Here is a 25,254-nt window from a genome sequence, read left to right as displayed (position 1 = left end):
CTGCCCCAACCTCCTTGGCAGGATAATATCTGTAGCCAGTATTCGCTACTTTGTGAATTCTTCTTCTTTTTCCCATCCTTTATCCACCAAGTTTCACAGAAGAGAAAGAAAGAGAAGAGAGGGAGAGGGAGGGGGAAGGGGAGAGGGAGGGGGAGAGGGGGAGAGGGAGAGGGAGAGGGAGGGAGGGAGGGAGAGGGAGAGAATGAATGAATCTAATTTCTTTCTTCTTGTTTCTTCTTTGAGCACAAGTGTAAGGTTTGTGATTCGCCAGTGATACCCCAGACTCAAATAGTATGCAACAGCAAAGCATGTTTATTCTGCAGAGAGCCTGCATGCATCGGCCCACCATACATCAGGATGGAAGATGGAGGTGTGGGCTTTGCAACTTAAAGCCTGTTAGGGTAGGAGTGGGTGACTTTTACCTTTCTTTCCCTTGATTGGTTGTCTCTATCTCCAGGGGTATAGGTGCCTTCATGATTGGTTAAGGCTCTAGGAGATTTTGGAGACTTTTGGTGACACGTGGTTCAGGCTTGGCAGTGGGGCAACTCCTGACAGCTCCTGACTACCTGCCCGCTAAGAGTGTTTTTATTGTTTTGTTTTGTTTCCTGGAACTGACTTGATTTGGACTTTCCTAGTTCTGGAAACAGAAACTTAGGTCTAGTCTCCCAAACTGCCAGTCTGCAGCCTGTCATGGCGTTAACCTGGCTCTGGCCAACCCAGTTCCCTCACAACTAACAAATCATAACCAACTCCCATAAATGACCAGTTGGTGAACTGTGCTGAAAAGTTCCCAGAATTCCACACCGCAGAAACCATCTGCAGCTGGCAAAGTCACGCCTCTGCTAGAGCACGAGGCAAATCATAGTCAGCTGCTGCAGACAATCCAAAATGGCCCCATATCCCCACACCAGGGATTAAAGTGAAAACATATAATATTTCTGTATTTCTTTTAAAGAAACCAGAACTACAGAATTGTTGCTACAAATACCCATGTCTGACCCAGACAGGCTCCACTTCTCTGGCTCCTCCCTGGCCAATGCCCTCTGCTACTGATACAGATAAAGAGATTTCTTCTAAGGTTTTTTGAGATAGGGTCCCATGTAGCCCAGGTTGGCTTCAAATTTGATTCACGGGGCAAAGACGAGGGGCCCAGGGGAGCCAAGCACATAATTGGCAGTGCTGTGTCACTAGGAAGAAGCCCAGAAGGATGCTGGGTAATTGAATTCTCAATTTCCCTACCTCTACCTTCCCAGTGCTGGGACTGCAGACCTGAGCCACCAATGCCTAGTTACTGAAGACAGTTCTAATATGAAGTCCTTGACGGTTGAAGCAGCATCATTGAATGGATGACAGGCAGGTCCTTGGTTCTCAGCCCCAACCTTCACCCCTGAGCTTCATATGCTGAAGAACAATGGAAGCGGCAAACACAGCCACGGAGCAGTGAAATGCTTCCTGCCCTGTGAGGCCTGAGACACAGGACTGGACAGGGGGCGCCAGTTAAATGCCAAATGAGGCAAGGAAAGGAGATGCTGAGGAGGAGAGCCACAGGGTGGACTTCAGGCTTGGTAAAATCCAGCTGCCTAGGGCTGGGAGAGCAGCCCAGGGTAGAGCAGGGGCTTCAGTCTGTGTGAGGCCCTGGGTTCCTTCACCTGAACTACAAAACAAACACAAATAAACAAATGTAGCAGTTCGCCCGTGAGCAGGCCTTGGGGGCTTCCCTGTCTGCCACCCCAGCCTCTACCAATGTTCCTAAAATACAGTCCCCTTATGATCCCAGGTTAGCCCTCTACAGGAATAGAGGTTTGAATCTGCACCAGCCATCCATGCTTTCCAGCAGGCTCCCTAAGGGGTGAGCTGGAAGGTCCTATAGGGGCTCAGTAGGCATGAAGGAAAATTGGAAATCACAGGCCAAGGAATGGCCACTGATAGCCAACATCAGCTAACACCTCCCTTTAGCTTGCTTTCAGATGACATAAAAGACCTGGGACTCCACCACCACCACCACTGTAACCACTGCCAAGCCAACCCTGGATGCCAGAATGAGAGTCTGAACCTCAGCCCCACTCAGGGGATAAAGTGGAAATTTCAGGTTTCTTTGGAGACTCAGGTTATAACGACATTTTGTTGGAGCAGACAGGTGAAAGAATGTTTCGCTGAAGCAGACACAGGTGAAAGGACACAGGACTTTAGAAAGGACATAAGTCTGACCCCACAGACAGTGGGAGCTCAAGTGTTGGTTTGCTTTGCGCCACCTCCATCGTCTTCGCTGACAGCATGCATGTATGGTTATAAGACTATCAACTTAGATTGCATTGCTGAGCTTCGCCTGTGATGACTTCACAGAGAGAAACCCGACAGAGAACTTCTCGAGAGGGTCTTGCCGCTTCCACGGACTTGGGCAGATTGACCAGTCTCGACGTTTCTTCTGGATTGAACTGACTTTGCAGATTCATGTGTGGTGTCTGCTGGGCGACTGGGCTGCAGCTGCTGATTCAACGAAGATTGGAATCACCCCAAAGAACTATTTCTAAACAGGTCCACTTCCCCTGTATCCTAACAACCTTTCTTTTCCACTACCTCTGGTGGCTGCTGGGCTGATGGGGAGGTTGAACCCTTATTAAAGTAGGCTATAAAAAAGTACACCTAACAGGTGGCCCAGCCTGTGATCCCAGGACCTGGGCAGAAAGTTTGAGGCCAGCCTGGCCTATGCACAGCAAGATCTTACTTTCACCCAGACCCCTAAAAATAGAGAGGAAGAGGAGGAGGAGGAGGAGAAGAGGGAAGGAGGGAGGGGGGATGGAAGGAGGAGGCAACATTGTAGCAAACGCCTGTAATCCCAGCATTTGGGAAGCAGAGCCCGAAGGCCACAGTCTGGGCTGCAGGAGGCCCTGTCTCTCAGAAAGAAACAAAGAAGAAAGAGAGAGTAGAAAAGAGATGAATGTGTTTTAAACTCCACTTGGTATGATCACTTTTTCAATCAGCAAACAGGAGATGCTACACCTCAGAGACCCCAGTGTCAGACTCTTCTTCATTTGTGACTAGAGACAAGCTCCCAAGACAGTGACTGTCTGATAAAAACCTGCACCACGGACAAATTAGACAGCCAAAAGGAAAGTGGCTGGAGCAGGAAGGGGGTTACCTTTTCTGCCTTAAAAAAGGAACTGCAGGGGCTGTAGAGATGGCGCAACTCCTAAACGCGCGCGCACCTGCGCACTGGCTAGTGCTTTTGCTGAGGACCTCAGTTCTGACCCCAGCACCCATGCTGGGAGGCCCATGATCCTCTGACCATCTCAGAGGATGGCACCCACCTTCCAACCACCACAGACACAATGAACACACACAATTTTTAAAAAATAAGTCCCAAAAGTCCTGGTGGAGGGTTGAGGCAGGAGCATGGCTCCCATCAGTGTATCTGGTCCCTTCTCTCCCTGTCATCATTCACGGGAGGTTCCCATCTTTTAAGTCACCTCCTGATTCCAAGCTCCCATGCCAGGCAGTGGAGGGAAAGAAACGAGATAATCCCCCAACACACAGCCCTCGCTCCCACCTTCCTGCTGACTCGGCTTCTGCAGGAATCTTGCCAGCTACCCCCACCACCTCTATCACATCCCAGCCCTCTGCTTAAGTCACATTGGCCTCTTCTGAGCGGGGGAGGGGGGCGTTGTAAGAGTTTACGGTTCAGCTCTCTAGGCTTTCTGTAGCTAAGACCAAGGGTGTGGCTATTGGCCCTGGCAAGAGCAACTCCCTCCTACCCCCTACCCCCTCCACTCCCTCCCACCCCTCCACACACCTACTTCTGAATGCTGAATGAAGGGCAGGCCTGAGAGCTACAGGAAGCTTCTCACCGATAATGTGGGCCCTCTGCAAGAAAAGGATGCAGCCTGGATACTGTCCAGAAAGCTCAAAAGACTTGCCTCCTTCTTGGGACTTGCTGCAACAAGTTCGCCACCATCTTGCACCACTGAGAGGGTATAAAAAAGTACAGACTTGTTTCACACTTATGCCCTGTGCTGGGGCCCAAGCAAGCTAACATCAAAGTGGCCTCATTTATTCCTTGTCTTTCTCAAGCAAAGCATTCTGGGAAATCAGGACAAAATGATAACTGCCAAGGTTACCATACAGGCTGCTTGCTTGCTTGCTTGCTTTTTTCTTTCTTTCTTCTTCTTCTTCCTTTTGAGATAAGGTTTTTCTGTGTAGTCCTGGCTGACCTGAAACTCACTCTGTAGACCAGGTTGGCCTCAGACTCACAGAGATCTGCCAGCCTCTGTGTCCTGAGTGCTGGGATTCGAGGTGTGTGCCACCACACCTGGCAACACAGGCTGCTGTCAACACAATAATGAAATAATTCTCTCTGCCTTAGTTTGCCAAAAATTGTAAAGCTGGGCTCTGTGTAAAGCTGGGCTCATGTGTAGCCCTGGTTACTTGGGAGGCCGAGACCGAAGGCTGGTTTGAGTCCAGGAGTTCAAGACTTGCCTGTACTACATAATGAGACCCCCAGATCAATAAATCAATGAATCAATTAAAAAAAATAACTTCATGGAACCAGAGGTGATAGATCAGTATTTCCACCCTTCTCTCTCCCAGTGTGATATCATCTAGGTATGCAGGAATGGGTGTGTTTTCTCTCCTAATTAGAGAATTAAAAGGCAGGAAAAAATTGAAAGTCAAACAAAGCCAAAGTTTATTTAAAAGGAACAATTTAAAAAGAAACACCAGGGCTGGTGAGATGGCTCAGTGGGTAAGAGCACCCGTCTGCTCTTCCGAAGGTCCAGAGTTCAAATCCCAGCAACCACATGGTGGCTCACAACCATCCGTAACGAGATCTGGCGCCATCTTCTGGAGTGTCTGAAGACAGCTACAGTGTACTTATATATAATAAATAAATAAATCTTTTAAAAAAAAAAAAAAGAAACACCCCAGAGCAGGCGTGGTGGAAATCTCAGTGGCTGCCTGGAGGAGGAAGAGGAGGAAGAGGAGGAAGAGGAGGAAGAGGAGGAAGAGGAGGAAGAGGAGGAAGAGGAGGAAGAGGAGGAAGAGGAGGAAGAGGAGGAAGAGGAAGAAGAAGAGGAAGAGGAGGAAGAGGAGGGGGAAGAGGAAGAGGGGGGGAGGAGGAGGAAGAAGAAGAAGAGGAGGAGGAGGAAAAATCCATGCTACTTGAGTTAAGCGCTGTTTTGAGGTAGACAAGCAGCTAGCAGTGGGGCAGGGAGGGAATTTAAAGAAAGAGAGAGAGAGCCCAAGTACCAGAGATTGCACATTTATGTTCTAGAGGTATCTAAAGAAAGAGACAGCAAAAGGGAACCTTACACCTTTCTGAATCAGGACTCAGAAAGGAGGACAGACCCAGCTGAACTTCCTGGCCCTAGTAGGGACCACAACAGAAGGCAAGGATTCTAGGAAAGGAAAGCACGGATCTCATTAATGGGATAATTATTCCACCCATCTCTTAGCCTGCCTGCCTTTGAGTGGGATGGGTGATTGACTGGCCCAACTGGACTAACGATGTTTTAGGTAGCTTGGAATGCTCTGTCTCCGCCCAAGCCAGACATGTCCTAGGCTTTTGCTGTGTCAGCCCATCTCTGAAGAGGTAACCCTAAAATCATTTGGAGGTAAGCTGAAACAGGGGAGGGGGAGCTCTAGCCCATTTTAGCCCATTTTCACTATGGAAATCTCAGGATTTGATTCTGCAGTTGTTTTATTGTCTGCTGGAGTTCCAGGCCACGCCCTGCAGCTCGGCCCATGCAGGAGTGGCGACTTTGAGGAGGGTTGAGGACCTGGAACTCTCTGGGAGCATTCCTGGCCCGATCACTAAGGAGGGTTCTAGATGCTGCTTCTGTGGATCCTGCCTTAGCTGTCTGTCCAGTTTCCACTTCTTGTTTGCATTGTGTGCTCCTGCCTTAGAATGAAAGACGGAAATTCCATCCTTCCTTTGTTGTGTGCTTGCCTGCACTGGAGTTTCCAGGGTCCTGTCCTCCCATGTTGATCCCAGGGTTCAGGTCGTCAGGCTTAGCAGCCTTTACCCACCAGACCACCTTGTCGGCATAAGGAAGTGATTTTTGAAGGGACCACTTTGATTTCCCATTCTCCTCTTTACTTTCTTTTTGTTGTTGTGGTTTTGTTTGTTTGTTTGTTTGTTTGTTTGTTTGTTTGTTTTGAGACAGGGTTTCTCTGTGTAGCCCTGGCTGTCCTGGAACTCACTTTGTAGACCAGGCTGGCCTCAAATTCAGAAATCTGCCTGCCTCTGCCTCCTGAGTGCTGGGATTAAAGGCGTGCGCCACCACTGCCTGGCAGCTTTTTACTTTCTGTTTAGCTTGGGTTACTTAATCTGTTGTGGGGTGAGGTGCCAGACTCTCAAGCCAGTGTGGTAGAGGCAAAGGTGAAGAGGTGAGCGTCTTTGTGAGTTCAAGGACAACTAGTCTACATAGTGAGTTCAGGCTAGGCAGGGTTACATAATGAGACCACTTCAAAAGCTAAAAGGGAAAAGCTGATTATGCTCTTCAGCCAGTTCCTTACACCTTCCTCCTTGGGCACACATGCTCAGCTGGTACCCACCGGGACGCTCTGATCCTCCTCAGAATCTTCCGCTCCTTGTTCCTTGTCCATCTCTTCTTTGTAGCATTTGCTCTTTCTCTCTGAAGCATTTTTTTCCCCACCACCCAGTTCCCAGTTGCTCGGGGACACAATCTTCACATTGAGATCCTGAGTTGCTGATCAGAATGGAAGGCTGAGCTAAGATGAGCGACGAGGCAATGTCACATGCTGACTGATGGGATGTTCTTCAACTAGACAGCCAGCCAAGCCAGCAAGTCTCCACTGCTTCAGGCTACACCGAGTCAGAGCAATAACCAGGCCCACAGTGCAGCCGAGCCGAACTGTGTAATAAAGGAAAGTAAACGGCCGCAGAAACCTCTGGAAGGCAGGGGTAACTGACTCTGAGAGGCGGGATTAAGCCAGGGGTGTGAAGGGGCTTGTAGCCTAAACTGCTGCTGCTACTACTGCTACTGCTGCTGCTGCTGTGTGACTCTGGACATTGTGTGCAGCCTTTCTGAGCCTTGTTTTCAGATAGTAGCTGCTCCATTCCTTAACTGGAGTCACCTTGGGTGTCTAATGGCAACCTTTGAATTCAGATCTGTGTGACACCCAAGCTGACACATTGACAGTTGGGCTCGATGGCCAGGTTCCCCCAAAGTCACTGTACCTGGAGAGTGATTCCTCTCTTTCATACAACTCCAGACATTTCCCCTAACTTGGCTCTACAGAGGCAGAAAGAACATTCAACCTCTGTTCTGGAGTGAGGTGGGATGAAGACCTGAGGAGATGAGGAGTTTGGAGCTGCAGCCCGGCATCGACAAAGCCTGTCCAGGACTGTTGCTGACAGCCCTTCAGGGACATCGGTCCAGAGCAGCCAGCTGGATGCCTGTGGCCACTACTGACTCAGAAGCTGAGAGACCTGGTCCATTCTCCACCCTGTAAATGGCTGGCTCTCCAATGATTGGGGCAAGAGGGTAGATGTCTGAAATCCTGCCATAAAGCTGGATCCTGTGGTGTGTAAAACTCTGGGGACTGGGAGTTTTAGCTCGTGCATCGAATCCCAGCACTGGAGAGACTGAAGCGAGAGAAATGCTGTGAGATCCAAGCTAGCCTGGGCTGCTAGTGAGTTCTAGGTCATCCTGGGTTACAAAGTAAAAGTCTAGGGGTTGCTGGGGCTATTCTCTGCCCCAACAGATGCCAGGAATGCTGGTTAAGGGTAGAGTCACAGCTCACACCCCAGGGGCCCAGCATCCAACAGGCCTTTCACAGTGGACTCTACTCCTTGGTGACGTCTTGATCAGTGGCTCTGGGGCCTCCTCACAGTCAGTAGGGCCTCAGGAGGAGTAAGAAGGCATGGAGGGAAGGCACAAGTGAGAAGGAGGACCCCAGGGCCCTGGCCAACGCCACAGCAAGCCAGCAAACAGAGTCCCTCCTCAGCCTCGCCCCTGTTCCTGCCCTGGCTTCCTCGGTGATAGACAGCAAGTTGTAGGATGAAATTTTCTGTCCTCCCCCAAGTACTTTTGATTGAGTGTTTCTCACACTGTCCCTGATGGAGTACTATCACAGTAGGCTGTATGAGCTCAGACCTAGTGGCCACCCTCCCCTGTAAAATGTCCACTATCTGAGAAGACAGCGTCTGCTGTCTCCCACCCTGTCCTAATGCCTCTGCTGTCTAACCCAGCTACCACATCTGTGACCTGTCTGCTGTAGGTCTTACCCTGTGGTGGCCAGCTCCACTGTTTGAATTTATCCAATAAGGTCTGGAGGCTCAGAGAGGTTAGCCACAGGAAACACAGCTGAGTAGCATTGAAGGCTCCCAGGGCTGTGCTCTGAAAACTAGATACTGATTGTTGGCTGTCAGCAGAGGGACTCTGACATCCTACCTCCCTCTCCTGCTCGGGAAGGTCTTCAGACAGAACTCAGTCTGAGAGCTACAGTCACCTCCTGATCCATGTGAAAGAGGAAATGTGTCATTCCCCAAGCCATTCAGAATGCCTCAGCAGCATCTGCTCAGGCATGAGGCCCTACTGGCCCACTTCAAAAGCACCTGAGCTGTCTACTGGAGAGACCAGGCTGGGGACAGCTGGGGTCTAGCCCAGGAAAGGCGCCTCAGCAGCGCTCCTCTCACAATGCACCAAGCTACTCGCTCACCAAACACCAACTCAGCGCCTTCACCGAGGGAGAAAGGAATCTTGGGAGGACCACATGTCAGACATAAACGCCTAGGGGCCTTGACTTTTGCTCACAGAAGACATGAATACAAGATAAAAGAGACAGATTGTGGACACCTGGAAGGTCCTAACTGCACAGAGTTCCTGGCCTGTATCACAGCAGGCCAGACTCCAGAAGGAACGGGTGCCAAGGGCTGGCAACAGGAGGACCTCTGGAAGCTCACCCAAGTGTCCCCTGCATCAAGTATCATGAAAGGAACAGATGGGCTTGAGGGGCTGGGACTAAGAAGTGTCAACAGCACCCTGTGGCCCAAGGTGGAGCCCCCCTTCATCCCAGCCCCTTCCCCACTGCCCCAGTTTCACAGTAGATGAGGGTGGTCTGCCTGGGAGGCAGGGAGAGAAGTCTAGAACTGCAGCCTGGCATCTACAACCATCATGAAGAGTCAAGCCCTACATGGCCTTCTCCTTCCCTGTTGTAACAGAACTGAGAGGATGTTTATCATAGTGCCAGCCAGGAACCTGTGGCCTACCTGCCGTGGGGCTCCCCACACTGCCTACATCCCTGCTCCCCGCCCCACCACACATAGCTGCCTTCTTTCAGCACTCTGGGCTCCCGTTGGGCCCTGGGTGTGTCCTGCTGCAGCCACTCCAGGCCCTTACAGGCAGCTCACCTCTGCAGTCACACAAGGTTCCCCAAGCCCATCTTATGCAGGACTCGGAATCAAGCTCAGGCCCCTTGCATGCTGGACAAGCACCCTGTGCAGCCCAGCTCAGAACAACAGGGAACAGAAAAGTGTCCTGGCAGCCAAAATTAGAAATGATCTAAATAAATGGTGGGAAGGAATGCCTGTGGCAACACAAAGCAATTCCAAAATATATGCAGGGATGGAAATGGTCACTACCAGCCTCCGAGTCTGAGACCTAGCTACATACTGATGTCATTCCCATTAAAATTCAATTCAGATCCATAAAGAAAAAAAGGGGTGGGGGCTGTGGTTGTGACTCAGTAGGATGCTTGCCTAGCACGCATGAAGTGTCCCTGGCATCACACATACCTGTATCCACGGTACTTAAGAGATAGAAGCAGGAGAAGCAAGAATTGAAGGTTATCGTTGGGTACATATGGTATTATAGGCCAACCTGGGCTACCCAGAACCCTTTCCTCAAAAGCAAAAGGAAAATATAGCAGTGCTTCAAATATTAAGAAAAATCTAAAATGACAAAGAAGACAGGCAGTGGTGGCGCACACCTTTAATCCCAGCACTCGGGAGGCAGAGGCCAGCCTGGTCTACATAGTGAATTCCAGGACAGCCAGGACTACATGGAGAGACCCTGTCTCAAAAACATTGTGTGTGTGTGTGTCTGTCTGTCTGTCTGTCTGTCCATGCCTATTTGTCTGTGTGTGCATACACTTAGGAAGATTATCTGTGGAGAGTCATACTAAGTAACCCCTCACTTTCTCCTTTCCTGTATTTTCTGAGTTTTCCTTCAAGCAATATTCAATTTGCTATGAAGTTTTACTGTCTGGCTGAGTAACCTGGAACTACACAAGAATTTGTGTGCATGCACAAAAATATCACGGTACACACTCAGGAAGACCAGAGGACAACCTGAGTGAGTTGGTTTTCTCCCTCCAGCATGTGGGTCCCAGGGATGGATCCCACGTTGTTGGGTCTAGCAGCCACCCTTGCCTGCAGACATTTTTAGACTTCTTTATTTTTATTTTCAAGTGGGTGACTGCTTTGCCTGCATGGATGTCTGTTCACCATGTGCACCCCTAGGGCCCAGGAAGCCAGAAGAGGGCATCAGACCCCCTGGAATTACCGGAGTTACAGAGCAGTGTTAGCCATCATGTGGGGATCAAACCCAAGTCTTCTGGTAGAGCAACCCACAATTGCAACCACTGAGCTGCCTCTCCCACCCCTGCAGAGTGCTTTTTCTTATGGCAATACTTGATGCCAGTGTCTAACAATGTGAGTCAGGTTCCTAACTTTGTTTTTAAAGCCCAGGATCACCCTGAACTTGCTGTGTAGCCAAGGATGACCTTGAACTCCTGATCCTCCTTGCCTCCGGTTCACCTCCTAAGTGCAGGGATTATGAGTGTGCTACCACGTCTGTTTTATGCAGTTCTAGCATTCTAACAACTATATACCAGCCCTACAAACACACACACACACCTCTTTTGAGACCATGTCTTTCCACATAGCCTTGGCTGTCATGGAACTTACTGGCCTCAACGTCACAGAGATCTATCTGCCTCTTCTCCCTCCTGGGTCCCAGGATTAAAGGCATGGGCAACCACACCCAGCCCCATTCCTCTATCTTAAATGAGAAGGGCCCTGCACACTGGAAGAACCCACTGATACCTGCTGATTCCACAGCTACTGTTTATGATGGACAGGGAAGCCTGGACTATTGGGTGATTCGCTCATGTCACAGAATCAACAACCAAGAACATAAGAGACAGAATTATAGAGAGTTCATCTCTGAGGAACCTTGCCAGGGCCTCTCCCTACCCTTCCAGAACACTGGGAGGAGACATAGCCGAGCAGCCCACAGCACCCAGAGGTGCGTTCCCTGAGGATGCCAACCGCCCATACCAGCAGCCCTGTCTTCAAGACCTGCTGAGCTTTACCCTGACACTGGAAACTCCAGGAACCCCACTCCCATTTCCAGACATCCAAGTACCACCACCTCCAAGAGATAAACTTAGCAGGAGGGTCTGCCTCACAGTCCCACAGCACAGCCCAGGAAGCACCAGCAAGCGAGCTCAGACCATAGCTGCCCCAGAAATGAGTACCACTGCACTGAGAGGAGGCTGCTCTCACCACTGATGAGTCACTGAAGAAACTGTTCTAAGTCTCCTACTCTCCATCCAAGGAGCCTTGAAAGACCAAGTCCAGGTCCATAGCTAACCATCTATGCCACAGCCATAAGCCAGTCAGCAAATGGCACTCTTGACTAAAATGATGAGCTCGGGATGGCCACATGACTTAACAACACCCACTAGAATACAGCTCCAGACTTTCTAAGAGTCCATCACCTGATTTCAGTCCGTAGCCATAGCTTGCTAGGCCCGCATCTTGCCTTAAGGGAGCAGTTCCCAATCTGTGGGTCATGACCCCTTTGTGGGTATTGAATGACCCGTTCACAGGGGTCACCTAAGGTCATCAGAAAGCGCAGACACTTACATTATGATTTCTAACAGTAGCAACATTACAGTTAGGAAGTAGCAACAAAAATAACTTCATGGTTGGAGGTCACCCCAACATGAGGAACTGTATTAAAGGGTCACAGCCTTAGAAAGGCTAAGAACCACTGCTTTAGAGCTGGAGAGATGGCTCAGCGGTTAAGGGCACTGATTACTCTTCCAGAGGTCCTGAGTTCAAGTCCCAGCACCCACATCGTATACACAAAATAAATAAATAAATCTTTAAAAAAAAAACAAAAAACAAAAAACAAAACAAAACAAAAAAAAAACCCACTGCTTTAAGGAGTTCTCCAGGCCCAAATACTGCTGGAGGCTGAGTAAAGAGGGAGCACTGGGGATCGCTGGCTTTACCCATACCAGGCCTGGCCAGAAGTTGAGTCGAGTTCATAGTTTCAAGAGCCTTTTAAAATGGGCTTGTATTTTTGCTTAAGTGAGTTAAAGTTGAGTTATCTACTAGTCACAAACCTGGCCAGAGCTTCTGAGAGCCATACATGAGATGAGTTTAACTTGTGTCAAAAACCCAAGAGCAGGGATGGAGGCATGGCTCTGAGGTTAAGAGCACCCACTGCTCTTCCAAAGGACCTGGGTTTGATTCCCAGCACCCACATGGTGGCTCACAACTGTTTTATGACTGCAGTTCCGGGGGCTCTGGCCCCCCGCTGCTGATTTCAGACGGCAGAGCAGACATGCGCGTTGAAACAGCCTACAATTAGTAAAAATAAGGGGGAAAAAGGATTTTTTTTAAAAGCCCAGAAGATGGCTGAGCGCTTTCCCAACATGCACGGAGCACCAGGTGGAGCACGGTGGTGAACATGGTCAAGAAGTGGAAGCAGGAGAGTACGGCATTCCAGGTCCAGATCATCCTCAGCTGCACAGTGAGCTCTGGAACAGCCTGAGCTAGTGGGTCTCAAAAAGCAAAAGCAGAATGACAGGGTGGAGGCTGGAACTAGGGGGAAGGGTTGGAGCTTAGCTGGGTAAATTACAATCCCCAGAACCCACATAAATGTGGGATGGCCACGGTGGCCCAGAAGGCTAAGTAGGGGTCTCTGGAGCAAGGCTAAACCAGCCCCCTCTGCAATACCTGGATTCAGTGAGTAAGACTGAGGAAGACTCCCAACATCTCTTGGGTTTCTGCACAAATGCACAAGTACACTGGAACATATGTGCACTCACGTTAATGTCAACAGGCATACATATGCAAATGACCCAAAATGATGGAGCTGGGGAGCTAAGTGGGTCTACACAGTGCCTGCAGTAGGAGGACATGAGTTGGAATCCCAAATCCCACATAAAAAGCCAGGCATGGCATGGGAGCCTGTGCAGTAGGTCAGCTCGGGTTCAGTGAGAAGCACAGTCTCAAAAAATAAAGATGGGAGCTCACCAAGGTGGTACACACCTTTAATGTCAGCATTTGGGAAATGGAGGCAGATCTAGCTCTATGAGTTTGAGGCCAACCTGATCTACATACTGAGTTCTAGGACAGCCAACGAATGCTGTGTAGAGACCCTGTTTAAAAATTAATTAGCTGGGGGTGGTGGGAGGGTACACTTGCTTTTAGTCCCAGCACTTGGGAGGCAGAGACGAGTAGATCGCTAAATCTGTGAGTTCAAGGCCAGGCTGCTCTACAGAGTAAGTTCTAGGACAGCCAGGCCTACACAGAGAAAACCCTGTTTTGGAATTAATTAATTAATTAATTAATTAATTAAAGGTGGAGAGCAACGGAGGAAAGATGAGCCATGAGGACCTCAGGGCTACACACACACACACACACAAACACGCATGCATGCATACCTGCATACACAGGTTCACACCAACATACAGCTAAGTGACTGTCTTCTTGACACCCTCTCAAAGGTCTACCTGTCCCTCCAACTCTGGTTCCAGACACCCTCTCCATGAACACAAACCACAGATCCACATGCAGCACTGGGTGGAGTTTTATTTTAAAGTCAAAGGCACAGCCTAGAGGGGCTGAGGCAGTGACTGTGGATGCCTAGCCCAGAACCCTATGGCTACACCTGCAGCCAGAAGCAGCTGTGCCCATGAGGAATGGGTGAGTGAGAAAGGGGCTCCCCTTGGGGAGCACCTGCCTTCTTCCTTAGCCCCACTAGGGGAGAAGCTGTTGACAAAAGTGATGTATCTCAGAAATGCTCTAGAGGTCCCTCAGGGTCTCTCTCTCTCTCTCTCTCTCTCTCTCTCTCTCTCTCATTCCCAACACAGGTCTTTGGTGGACATCATTGCACACGGTCCATAAAGTGACATTGATGGGTGTCCCCTCCTAGGGGCAAAGTCCCAGGGAAGCACAGTATACAGGCTCCTGATTTCTTCTCCATGGCAACTGGGTACTTAGGAACAGGATAGGATGCCCTTTCTTAGCAGAGTTGCCCCTGGAAAGGACCTTCTCTCTTCCTGATGGGGCAGCATTGGGATCAGGCGAGGGAGCCCCAAGATCCACTTTGCTCACAACAGTTGCTTCTCGGTGTCCCCAACTCTTATCTAGTAAGACACTTTAAAAAAATCTCTGCTTATAAAAATACTTCTGCTCTGTCTGGAAGTGGGTGTGGAGGGGAGGGCAATTCCTAGGGATCAGAATGGGAGCCGCTGGCAAAAGTCTGGTGGCAGCACCAGGCTCCCGGATCGGAGCTCCTAAAGGTAAGGGGGTCACAGTGGCGGGAGCTAGGAAGGGGACAAGGGGCCGTTGGCTCGGCGAGTTGTCCCCTTAGCGGCAGAGGCTGGTAGGCGACCGGAGGAGGCAGGCACTGGGGAGCCGCGGCGGGAGGCGGCCGCGCTCCGGAGCTTCTGCTTGCGCCTCTTGGCCAGAGGCGCATTCTCTACACTCTTGAGAAAGAAGCCCTCGCGCTTGCCTCGGTTGAACGCCTGGGAAAGGAGAGAATGAATGTCCCCACCCCGCCTGATTTGGGTTTGCTAGTCCTCGCCTCGGCGCGCATCCTACAGTGCCCAGATCGACAAGCCCCGGGCCTCCAGCCCCCAGAGGTCAAGACCCCCTAACCCATCAAAGGCGGGTTCCGCCTACCAGCGGCCCGCCTCTTACCATGAAAGTGGCATTGAGCCCTGAACGCACTGCTGGCCCAGAGGACTCCAGCACATCCGGCGTGCGGAGCGGGGGCGAGGAGCGCGCGCTGCCGTCCTGAAGCCACGAGCTGCTACGCAGCCCCTCCAGCTTCAGCCGCTTGGCGGGGTCGACTGTCAGTAGCCCTGGTGGTAAGGCAGGGGCATGCTGGAAAGGAGACTCACTCTGCTCCCGCACCTGTCCCTGATCCGAGGATCTCATAACCTTCCCTCCCTAACCATGCCCCAAGTCCTCCAGCTCCGCACCTCGGACCAGCTCCTTGGCTTCCTCCGACACACCTTGCCAGGCTTCCCCATCCAGGGAGAAGCGCCCTTCACGGATCTTGCACATGATCTCAGCTGCCTGACTCTGTCCACCCTGGCCGGAGGCCCCTTGGAAGGGAACCTGGCCAGACAGCATCATGTACTAGGAGGAGATAAAGGAGTGAGACCGGCCCAGGCTGCAAGGGGGCAGGCTGCATCCTCACCCGCTCACAGCTCCACCACCCTCTCCACTACAGGGACTCAAAAGTGATGGACCCTCAATCCCAGGTTCGCAGAAACCCATTGCATTCTGGCCTCAAAGACATGCTACCCCCACTAACAGACCTGGTCCCCTGCCTCCGGCTAACCATCAGGAAAATTAACCCCAGCTCCTCCGAGAACCTTACCAGAATGACACCCAGGCTCCATAGATCGCAGGACTCGTCGTAGCCCTGCTGTGCCAGCAGCTCGGGTGCAGCGTACTGCAGTGTGAAGCAAGGAGTCTGCATGGGCTCCGCCGGGCTCTGGGGCCGCAGTCGCGCGAACCCGAAGTCGATGATCTTCACCGGGGCCCCGGGAGTGTCGTCCGCGTACAAGATGTTCTACCGGGAGGGGAGCGGGCGACAGTCAGGGGCAGGGCCCAGCATAGGTGCCAGGCAGTCCTGCTCCACGGCCCTGGTCCCGCACCCACCTCGGGTTTCAGGTCGCGGTGCACCACGCCTGCCTCCTCGTGCATGAAGCTCACGGCCGAAACCAGGCTCCGAAGGATCTGGCTGGCCTCTGACTCGCTAAAGAGCCGCTTCTTGCGGATGTGTTCCAGTAGCTCCCCGCCTCGCAGCAACTCCAGGACCAGGTAAGTGTGTAGCTGCGGGATGCAAGGCAGGTCACTACCACCACCTGCCTGCTCGGGTACCGCGGGAGCCCCATATTCCTGGACTCCCCACCCCCACCTCAAACAAACAGCTTTTCAGGACCCCATTCTTTATCCAAATTTAACCACACCCATCCCATAAACTCCGCCCCCTTCCTGAGCATCCTCCTCACATTCCTTTCCGGCTCCATCCTTAGCAGTGTCCCTCAGTCCTCAGGCCTTATACCCCTCAGATCCCACTTCTGGGCTCTCTCTCTCTCTTCTCTACCACCCCCCACTCCACACAGGCTGTCCCTAACAAGCATTGGTCACCTGGTCGTGAAGCACCTCATGCAGAGTCACCACGTTGGGGTGTGACTGGCACAGGCGAAGGGCAGCCACCTCTCGCTGAGTGTTCTCCTCCAGCCTGGGGACAAGGCCGGAGGGGTTACAGTGGCCTACTGGGCCCTTATCCCTAGCCCTCTCTGGAGGGCTCTGCCCACAGCCGGCTCCCACCTGCGGCTGAGGATCTTGACAGCAAACTCCTGGCCACTCTGGCGCTGCCGACATCTCCGACACACAGAGAAGCTGCCCTGCCCCAGCGCTGGCTCCCGAAGGTCCAGCTCGTACTGCTGGAAGAAAGGCGAGTCCTGGAGATAAAGGGTGCCCGTTAGAGTCTTACGCTGGATATGAGTGGCCCTGTCATGGCCGACGGCCTGCCTACATCCAAATCATACCACCAGCAACCGGTGGAACTGGGCCAGAGTCCCCTCACCCCAGAGGACAAAGCCAATACCACCTCCACCCCAGGCCAGCCCACCTGCATCATGGCACTCCTGGCAACTGCTGCCCTGCCGGGCCTGTATCCGGCACCGGGTGCCTGCAGTACATCAGCCATCACTGCATTGTTGTGGTCAAAGAGGATGGACGGAGCCACGAAGGAGTATCCCTGCAAAGATGAGTGTGGGGTTGGATGAGTGTGGGGTTGGGGGCAGCTGAGTTCATCCACAGAGGGGCAGTGAGGGCACTCTTACATCTGAGCGCACACAGCCTGTGTGGACACATCTTATCCCATGATTACTTGGAGCCATGCCTACCCTCCAAGTGTGCAATCGACACACACACACACTTGTCTTATCACAGTGACCAGCTTTTCTACCCACAATGTACCTAGCACAGACTAGTGGCCCAGGACTGTACACAAGGGCTGCTCCTGTTGTCATACACACTTAGCTTAAGATAATTCATCGGCTAAGGGGGTGGGGGGAGCCTACTCTCTATCCTTTCAAGCCAGACCCTGGACTCCTCAGTGAGAGGAAGAGGTACCAAGGAAAGACAAGAGAATGGAAAGGCGGCCTTTGCTTTTCATACAGACCCGTGTCCTAGCAATTTCAGAGTCCTGCTGTTACTGTTTTGTTCCAGTTGTTGTTGTCTGGGGTTGTTAATTTGTATTGTGGCAGGGTCTTACTGTGTAGACCAGGCTGGTCTGAATTCACAGTGATCCCACTGGTTGTGCCTCCTGAGTGCTGGGATTAAAGATCAGTGTCAGCACTACTCAGTCCTCACTTTGTTTGGAGACAGGTCATTCTATGTAGCCTCAGTTGGCCTGGTACTCACTATGTAGCCCAGGCTGAATCTGTCCTCCTGCCTCAGTCTCACAGTGCTGGGATTACAGGTGTCCATTACCATGCCGCACAACTGGTTTCTTTAAACCAGACTCCATGTGGGTAGTGCTTTGTCCTGTTAAGGTCTCTGGTTCATTCCCAGTGCCCAGACCCAGTTATGGGCGCTCAACAGAGTCTCACCCAGAGTCTGCACCTTAGCCCTCAGGATGACCAGTGTAATACCATCACAACTGGCTGGATCCATCATATTCAATAGTGTTCTAGTTTTATTTAATATGTTTAAACTATGTTCTACAGGCTGGACCTGAGCCCTAAGCCTGAAAGACACAGGGATTAATCCCATTCCTTAGGGACTTCCAGACCAGTCATTGTCAAATTGCTCAGCAGTAGGTACGTAGGCTCAAGGGCAGTGCACAGGAAAGGAAATCCCAGAGAGCCAAGTGGTCTGAACCTATGCGGAGCTTGCCGGTTGACTGCTCTGGAGCAGGCAAAATAGAGGTGTGCTTGGGAGCCTCTAGAACGTGCAGTGGTACTGTGTGGAACATCAGGTAGGAGAATGGTAAGCAGCTGACAGAGGATCACATCACCCCAGGCCCTGGATGCCAAGCTAAGGCAAGCCTTGCCACTCTGCCCTGGGTTTCTATGCAAGTGTGCTGGGCTATGGTACAACCATAGCATCTTGTCCACTTAGCAATTTTGAAAATTATTAATAATTTTTGAGACTGAGTCTCATATATCTCAGGCTGGCCTCAAAACTCCGTATGTAGCTAAGGATGGCCCTGAACTCCTGATCCTCTTGCCTCTGCTTCCTGAGCAACAGCCCGGCTTATGCAGTGCTGGGACTAAACCCAAGCTTCACATACGCAGAGCAAGCTCTCTGCCAACTGACCTACATCATCAACCCTTTAATAATTTTTTTTTGGTTTTTTTTTTTTTTTTTGAGACAGGGTTTCTCTGTGTAGCCTTGGCTGTCCTGGAGCTCACTCTGTAGACCAGGCTGGCCTCGAACTCAGAAATCCGCCTGCCTCTGCCTCCCGAGTGCTGGGATTAAAGGCGTGCACCACCACGCCCGGCTGCCCTTTAATAATTTAAAGCAATATTTTTTCAGTTTATTTATTCTATATGTGTGGGTGTTTTGCCTGCATGCATGCCCATTCACCACATTTGAATTGCAGGGCCCTCTGAGGCCAGAAGAGGGCGCCAGATCCCCTAGAACTACACTCACAGATGGTTGTGGGTGCTGGGAATTGAACTCCTGTCACCTGCAAGAGCAGCCAGTGCTCTTAACTGTTGAGCAATCTCTCTAGACCCTAAAGTAATATTTTTAGATAACACAGAAATGGTGGAATGGAAAGGAAATGAAAATCCAGGCCTGGAGGCACTGACCTGGACTTCAGCTACTTAGGAGACTAAGCAGTAAGGTAGCAAGTTCAAGGCCAGCCTAGGCAACTCATCAAGGCCATATCTCAAAATGAAAAAGGAGATAGTAGCATGGCTCAATGGCAGAGCAAGGCCCTATGTTTCATCCCTAGTATATAAAGGGAAACGGGGGCTGGAAAGATGGCTCAGCAGTTAAGAGCTCTGCTCTTCCAGATGACCTGGGTTTGATTCCCAGTACCAACCTGGTAGCTCACAACTGTCTGCAATGCAGTCCCAAGGGATCTGACACCCTCTTCTGACCTCCTTGAACACCAGGCATACTCGTGGTGCATAAACATACAAGCAGACAAAATCCCTATGAGTGAGTAAGTCAATCATAAATGAATAAAAGTTTGAAAAGAGTGAGCAGATATTAGTATGAAATACAAAGCCATCAAAAACAGCTATGGTGACTTCTATAACTGACAACACCAGGCACCCCTGGGAAGTGGAACAGTCCGGGGAGATGTGTCCTCAGAGTAACCCAGGGTCTGTGCAGTGAGTGACCTTGCCAGCAGGACTGAAGCAAGTAACAGTGTCCTGCATCTATGCCATCTGGGGCCATGTGGGGTCCCACTCACCTGAAAGATCCGAGGGTCCCCAGGTGGAGGGCTGCCTGCAGGGGAGTAGACGGGCTCCAGCCGGGTGAATTCCTCCGCAAAATTCCCCACGTCCAGCTCTGAGCGGATCTGGGGCCGGAATGGGGCTGGGATCTTTCTGGCAGCCAGAGCCACCCAATCCAGACCCTGGGAACAGAGGGTAAGGGTGAGAGGTGAGAACAAGGTGACCACTCTGCTTCCTCTGTGGATAGAACAGAACCTTTCAGCCTGTGCCTAACCTTGAATGACTACTTGATAATCACACAGCCTTGGTGTGCGTTACTCCATTTTGAATCTAACTGCTGAGAAAGAATGAACGTTACATCTCCTTTATACAAGTAAACAACTGCCATCTGCCAGCACAGCCAGAGGCACAAGCTGATAAATATTTGTATCTAATAAATAAGGACACCTGGAAATGTAGCAAGCCCTGAGTGAGGGCGAAGCTCAGGCGGTAGTGTGCCTCCCTAGATGTGCACAGAATCCTGGTCTGATCCTCAGAATGCATAAACTGAGCATGCCTATAATCCTAAAACTGGGGAGGTGGAGGCAGGAGAGTCAGAAACACATAGGGAGTTTGAGACCCTGGTGGATGTCAGAAAAATCAGACACTGAGCATATCACATCTAAAGGAAGTCCTACCCCTGGGACTGTGAAAAGAAGGATCCTAGGATCAAACTGTGGCTGCCCTGCTAACTAGTCACTGGGTCACAGGTGACAACCTCATCCAGGCAAATTGCCACAGCAGAGGACTCTCACCCAAGCGCCCCATTAGCTTCTTCTTCAATGACATTCAGCCCGCTTCAGCCTGGGCCCTGGGCCCGGAAACAGCTGTTGCCTGGCCCTGCATCTGCTCAGTCTCTTCAGGACAACCTCAGCAGGGAAGCCTCTCTAACCCTTTCTTAGCCATTCTGCAACCTATGTATAATTACCATGTGGCACTTGGACTGGAGAATTAATACTCATAACAACAAAGAGACTAAACACGCAGGTGAGACAGCTCCCTGCATGGGGGCACTCCCCCCCCCAAGCCTCACAGTCACAGAGTGGAAGGAGAAAACCCACCCCTACAAGTTGTCCTCCCTTTTGGGAATGAGCACCTGCTCTTTGACATGTTTAAGCTAAGGTGGCAGAACTAAGCTTCTGCCAGCATCCACTTTCCTGTCTTTTTAGCATCACAATTCCAATACAACCAAGATGCACCATCTTACAGACACTTCTTTGTAGCTGGTTGTGCCCAATAGCTTGCAAGGAAATACTGTCAGGTGGAGCCTAGGAAAGCACCTTGAAGGGAAGGTGAGAAACTTGCAAACCCTGCCCTTCCTCCTCCCACTTCCGTCCTGGAAAGCAGGCTACATAGTCATCCCTTTGGAGTCACAAAGCAACCCTGAAAATGGATGCCATATCTTAATATGGAAGAACAGAGAGAGAGACAGACAGAATGAATGAGCTTGGATTCTTAAACACAACCTAGTCTGGATTTCTTCTCCTCACCACCACCCCATTGTATGTGCACATATATATGCATGTGTGTTTGTATGTGTGTAATGTCAGGTAAGTGTGTATGTGCAGTAGCCTCCAAAGATCTTTGTCCAAAGAAAGGGCAGAAGGGAGAGGACACCATGTCAAGTGCCAAGCCTCAGAGACCTTGGGACTTCTGCAGGATGATAGACAGGTGAGCACCCTCCCAGCAGTCTGAGATGGGGGAGGGAGGTGTTCCAGAAATTCACTGAAGGGAGTGGACCCTGGTCAGCTCCATTCTGGGTTCTAGTCTTGCCCATGCCTCTACCTGGAGCCGTGCTGGCCCAGGAGAGGAAGACTGCTCTGAGAGCAGCCCTGGAGACCCTCCAAGGCTCGGGTCCCAGCATGGAGGCAGGAGGGACCTGTGTCTGCCCACAGGGGATAGATACCCACAAATGGATGGATGCTCTTGCTGCATGTCAGATAGATGCCAAATCTGATGACTATATATAAACAGAAGAAGACAACAGCTAGGAAAACCCACTCAGTGAGGTCACATGTGAAGGCTCCGTGCTAGTTCACACATTCCCAGGGAGCTGCCCAGTGAGTGCCCTGAGGACAGTAAGGTCTGCACATTCTACCCTTTGACCTCTTATTGTGTGTAACATCAGAAAAGATGGAATACGCTTGTGCTCCCCATGCTGCAGCCCGGCCTTCAGAGGTGAAGGATCTATGAGGTCATACATTAAAGCCTCACCTGGAAGAAGGGGTGACTCTTGACTTCCTGCGCACCCTGGGGACCTGCGCCCAACCTCTTCTTAGGGTCCTTGCACAGCAGCCGCTGTAGCAGGTCCTGTGCCACAGGCCCAATCCGGAGGGGGAAGGGAGGGGAGCACTTCAAGATCCGTCTGGGAGGATGGGTGGGGTGTCAGGGGCAGCAAGCCCCCTCCCAGCCCAGCCCAGGAAGGCCGTATAGCCCTCAGCTACCCTCCATGACCTGTACAACTCACCGGGACACCTCAGCCTGAGTGTTCCTCTCTCCCTCCAGTGTGAAGGGTGAGGCCCCTGTCAGCAGCTCGAAGAGCAGGATACCCAGGCTCCACCAGTCCACAGCCTATGGGGCAGGGCCAGAGTGAAGGCCTTGTGCACTCGCCCCACCCCTGCCACCTTCACCCTGACAACCCACCTTGCCATGTCCAGCCTTGCTTCGGATGATTTCGGGAGCCATGTACTCGATTGTGCCACAGAAGGAGAAGGTCCGCTCTTTCTGAGAAGCCAAGAGGACCCATTTGTATACCTTATTTGTATACCTTAGCTTCACCCCTACCCCAAGGGCCATAAAGGCTTAGAGCAGAACTTGCTCAAATTAGAAGATTCTGGGAAAACAATGGGAACCTTGGTACCCGACCACTCTGCAGCCCCCTCCCAGGGGGCTGACACCGAGGGAGCAGGTCCAAGGCCTGGCTGGGAGTGCCACTCACTCACCTCCTCCGTCAGGAACTCCTTGCTCAGCCCAAAGTCTGTAAGGACGATGTGACCTTCCGAGTCAAGTAAGACGTTCTCCAGCTTCAGGTCCCGGTAGATGATACCCAGCTGTCAGGAGCAGATGGGACGATGAGTGCCACCCTGAGAGACACACTACACAGCCACAGCCCTGTGGGTCCCTGTTGGTCCCCACGTAGGATAAAGAGATTCCCTGAAGATCTTTCACCTGCAGGGAGATCTCCAGGGCAGGATGAAGCTGGGCAGAGCTAGTTATTAGATAAGAAAAGCCACTGGATCCAGGCATGTAAACTCATGCCCATCCTTCTAGTGCCCAGGAGGCTAAGGCAGCCAGCCAAGGCTAGTCAGCGATTAGCAGGAGAGCTGGGTTACTGAGCAAGACCCTCAAAACAAAACAACAAACAAAGAAGAAAAGGAAGAGATCAAAGAGAAAAAATAAGGACCAAGGCTGGGTGGGACTGGTTAGAAGAGCACGTAGCATGGGGCCCTGGGCTGGGTCCCCAGCACCCCATGAAACCAGGAGTGATCGATCGACAAGCCTGAACTCTCAAAGAGACAAGGGCTGCAGGATTCGAAGTTCAAGGTCATCTTGACTACACAGGGATCTGAAGGCCAGCTTGGGCACATGAGATGGCTACAGGAAGAGTTAAACAGGGGACCATGGAGAGGGCTCAGCAGAGAGAGTGCGGACAATATGAGATGGATCTCAGAACCCATGCAAAGGTGGAAGGATATCGTTAATGTCACAGAATCTGACCCACACATGTGCTCTGGCACATATGCACATGCACACACCACACATGCACAAAATAAAAGCAAGTAAGAAGGGACTCAAGAAGGGCCACCAAAGGCACCCTGCATTGAGAAGTCCTGTGCACAGGCCCCAAGGCGCCCAAGAGTGTGAACAAAAAGTCCCATTTCAGAGGCCTTGAGGACTGAGGTCTGAGGTCACCACTTAAGGAAGTCCGATGAAGGTTAGCCTAGGTTCCTGTTGGAGGAAAGCCCCTTCCAGAAGGTTCTGGAGCAGAAGACCCTTCCAGGTAGTGCTATCTCAAGCAGTTCTTTCAAGGTCCCCACCCAGGTCACCCCTGAAACAGGAAGCCCCTCATTAGGTTCAGGGCAGTCCCCGGAGAGCAGCCAAAAGGCAGGGCGTCTCTTACCTTGTGCAGGTGTTCCAGGGCCAGCACAATCTCTCCCCCATACACTCGCACCTCAGCCTCCTTGAAGTACTGGCGCTGGTAGAGGTGAGTGAACATCTCACCACCGCTCACGTAGTCTGGGAGTGAGGAGAAGTTGAGATGTTTCCCTACAAGGTAGCCTAACCTAACTCCCGTCCCCCTCCAAAGCTGAGATATGACAGGCCCTCACCCAGGATGAGGTGCAGCTTGGCATCCGTCTGGAAGGCGTAGTGCAGTGTGACCAGGAAGGGTGCTTGGCGCACCAGCTCCAGCACCGAGCGTTCGGTGCGGGTATGCTCCTGTGTCTTCGCGCGCTGCACCAACGCCGCCTTGCGTAGCACCTTCATGGCATAGAGCTTGCCCGCGTCGTGCCCACCCGCCTTCCGCACCAGGAACACCTTCCCATAGGCTGTGGGAGCAGCAAGCAAGCGGTTGGAAGGTGGGCTGTAAGTGCGAGGGCGGTGCAGACTGGTGGGAAGAGGGGTGCAAAAGGCTGACAGAGCCTTCTAAGGAGAAGGTGAGCCCTCCCTGGAGGGTGCTCGGTTAAGCCTGAAAAGCAATGTGCAGTGCAAACTAGCCTGGGGAGCTTGCAACTCCAGAAGGCCTGCGGGGCGGGGAAGGGGCGGGGCACGTGCAAACCTGGGATGATCAAGAGAGCTGAGAAAAGATGAAAACGCTGGCACCGGAGGCAAAGGCGCGCTCCCAGTCAGCGGAGGGATGTGCAAACCCGGACTGGGGAATTTGCAAAATACAAGAGTGGGGCTCGCAAGGGAAGATGGGGGGAGAAGCTGTGCAAAGCTCTTGGGAGGGAGTCAAAACCCCAAAGAGGCTAGGAAATCGCGGCAGGGGGCACGCTCGCACAGGACTTTGCAGAGAAGAGTCCTGTCAACGTGGACGCCCTGCAAGTAGGCACGGAACCCTGGTACGGTAGGGCGGGGCGGGCAAGGGGAGCTATGCCGGGAAAGGGTGGGGGGACCTCCCCAGCAACCAGGCCCAGGCCCAGGTCCAGGCGAGTGGGCGGGCAGAAGGCCCAAAGCACCATGCCAGTGAAAGAGGTTTCTCACCTCCCGTGCCCAGCACCTTGAGCAGCGCGAAGTTCTCCACGCTCACCTTCTCCTCATGCCCGGTGAGGTTGGCTGCGGACACAGGGGGGCGAGTGAGCCCAGAGGGTCGCTGACTCTTGCCACCCGTCCCGGAGAGTCGCCTCGGGATCCGGCACCCACCTTCGGTGATCTGCAGCTCCACGGCGCAGCCCTCGTCCTCATCCTCGTCTCCCATGGCGGGCCGGTCGCTGGGGCCCGCGCTGCTGGGGCTACGGGCGGCGCCGGTTACATGGCGGCTCCGGCCGGGGCGGGTGCTTCCTGGTGCCGCCTCTG

At 52.0% G+C, this 25,254-nt stretch overlaps 1 protein-coding gene across 3 annotated transcripts; it reads right to left on the bottom strand.

Annotated features, from left to right (window-relative positions):
- Window positions 1-454: 454 nt before the first annotated feature.
- Rps6ka4 (ribosomal protein S6 kinase A4) lies at window positions 455-25,254 on the bottom strand. Of its 3 annotated transcripts, none has more exons than XM_085833813.1 (17): window positions 25,102-25,254; window positions 24,943-25,014; window positions 24,069-24,287; window positions 23,861-23,976; window positions 22,683-22,790; window positions 22,384-22,464; window positions 22,208-22,311; window positions 21,955-22,105; window positions 19,719-19,883; window positions 16,914-17,042; window positions 16,610-16,743; window positions 16,427-16,520; window positions 15,935-16,108; window positions 15,651-15,845; window positions 15,247-15,406; window positions 14,963-15,126; window positions 455-1,654 (listed from the first exon to the last, which is right to left on the bottom strand). In XM_085833813.1, the coding sequence occupies exons 1-17, from the start codon at window positions 25,154-25,156 to the stop codon at window positions 1,646-1,648; spliced, it is 2,130 nt and encodes a 709-aa protein (XP_085689939.1). In that variant the 5' UTR covers window positions 25,157-25,254; the 3' UTR covers window positions 455-1,645. The 3 variants fall into 3 exon arrangements, with proteins under 3 accessions (XP_085689939.1, XP_021007048.1, XP_029328656.1); XM_021151389.2 differs by lacking the exon at window positions 455-1,654 and adding an exon at window positions 13,830-14,787 and having other exon boundaries at window positions 25,102-25,252; XM_029472796.2 differs by lacking the exon at window positions 455-1,654 and adding an exon at window positions 13,830-14,787 and having other exon boundaries at window positions 24,989-25,014; window positions 25,102-25,165.

Source organism: Mus caroli, unplaced genomic scaffold (assembly GCF_978045245.1).
Source record: "Mus caroli unplaced genomic scaffold, Mus_caroli_1 scaffold_20, whole genome shotgun sequence".
Taxonomy (NCBI): domain Eukaryota; kingdom Metazoa; phylum Chordata; class Mammalia; order Rodentia; family Muridae; genus Mus; species Mus caroli.
The sequence above is the reverse complement of the archived record's forward strand: the minus strand, read 5'-3'. Positions and strand labels throughout refer to the sequence as shown.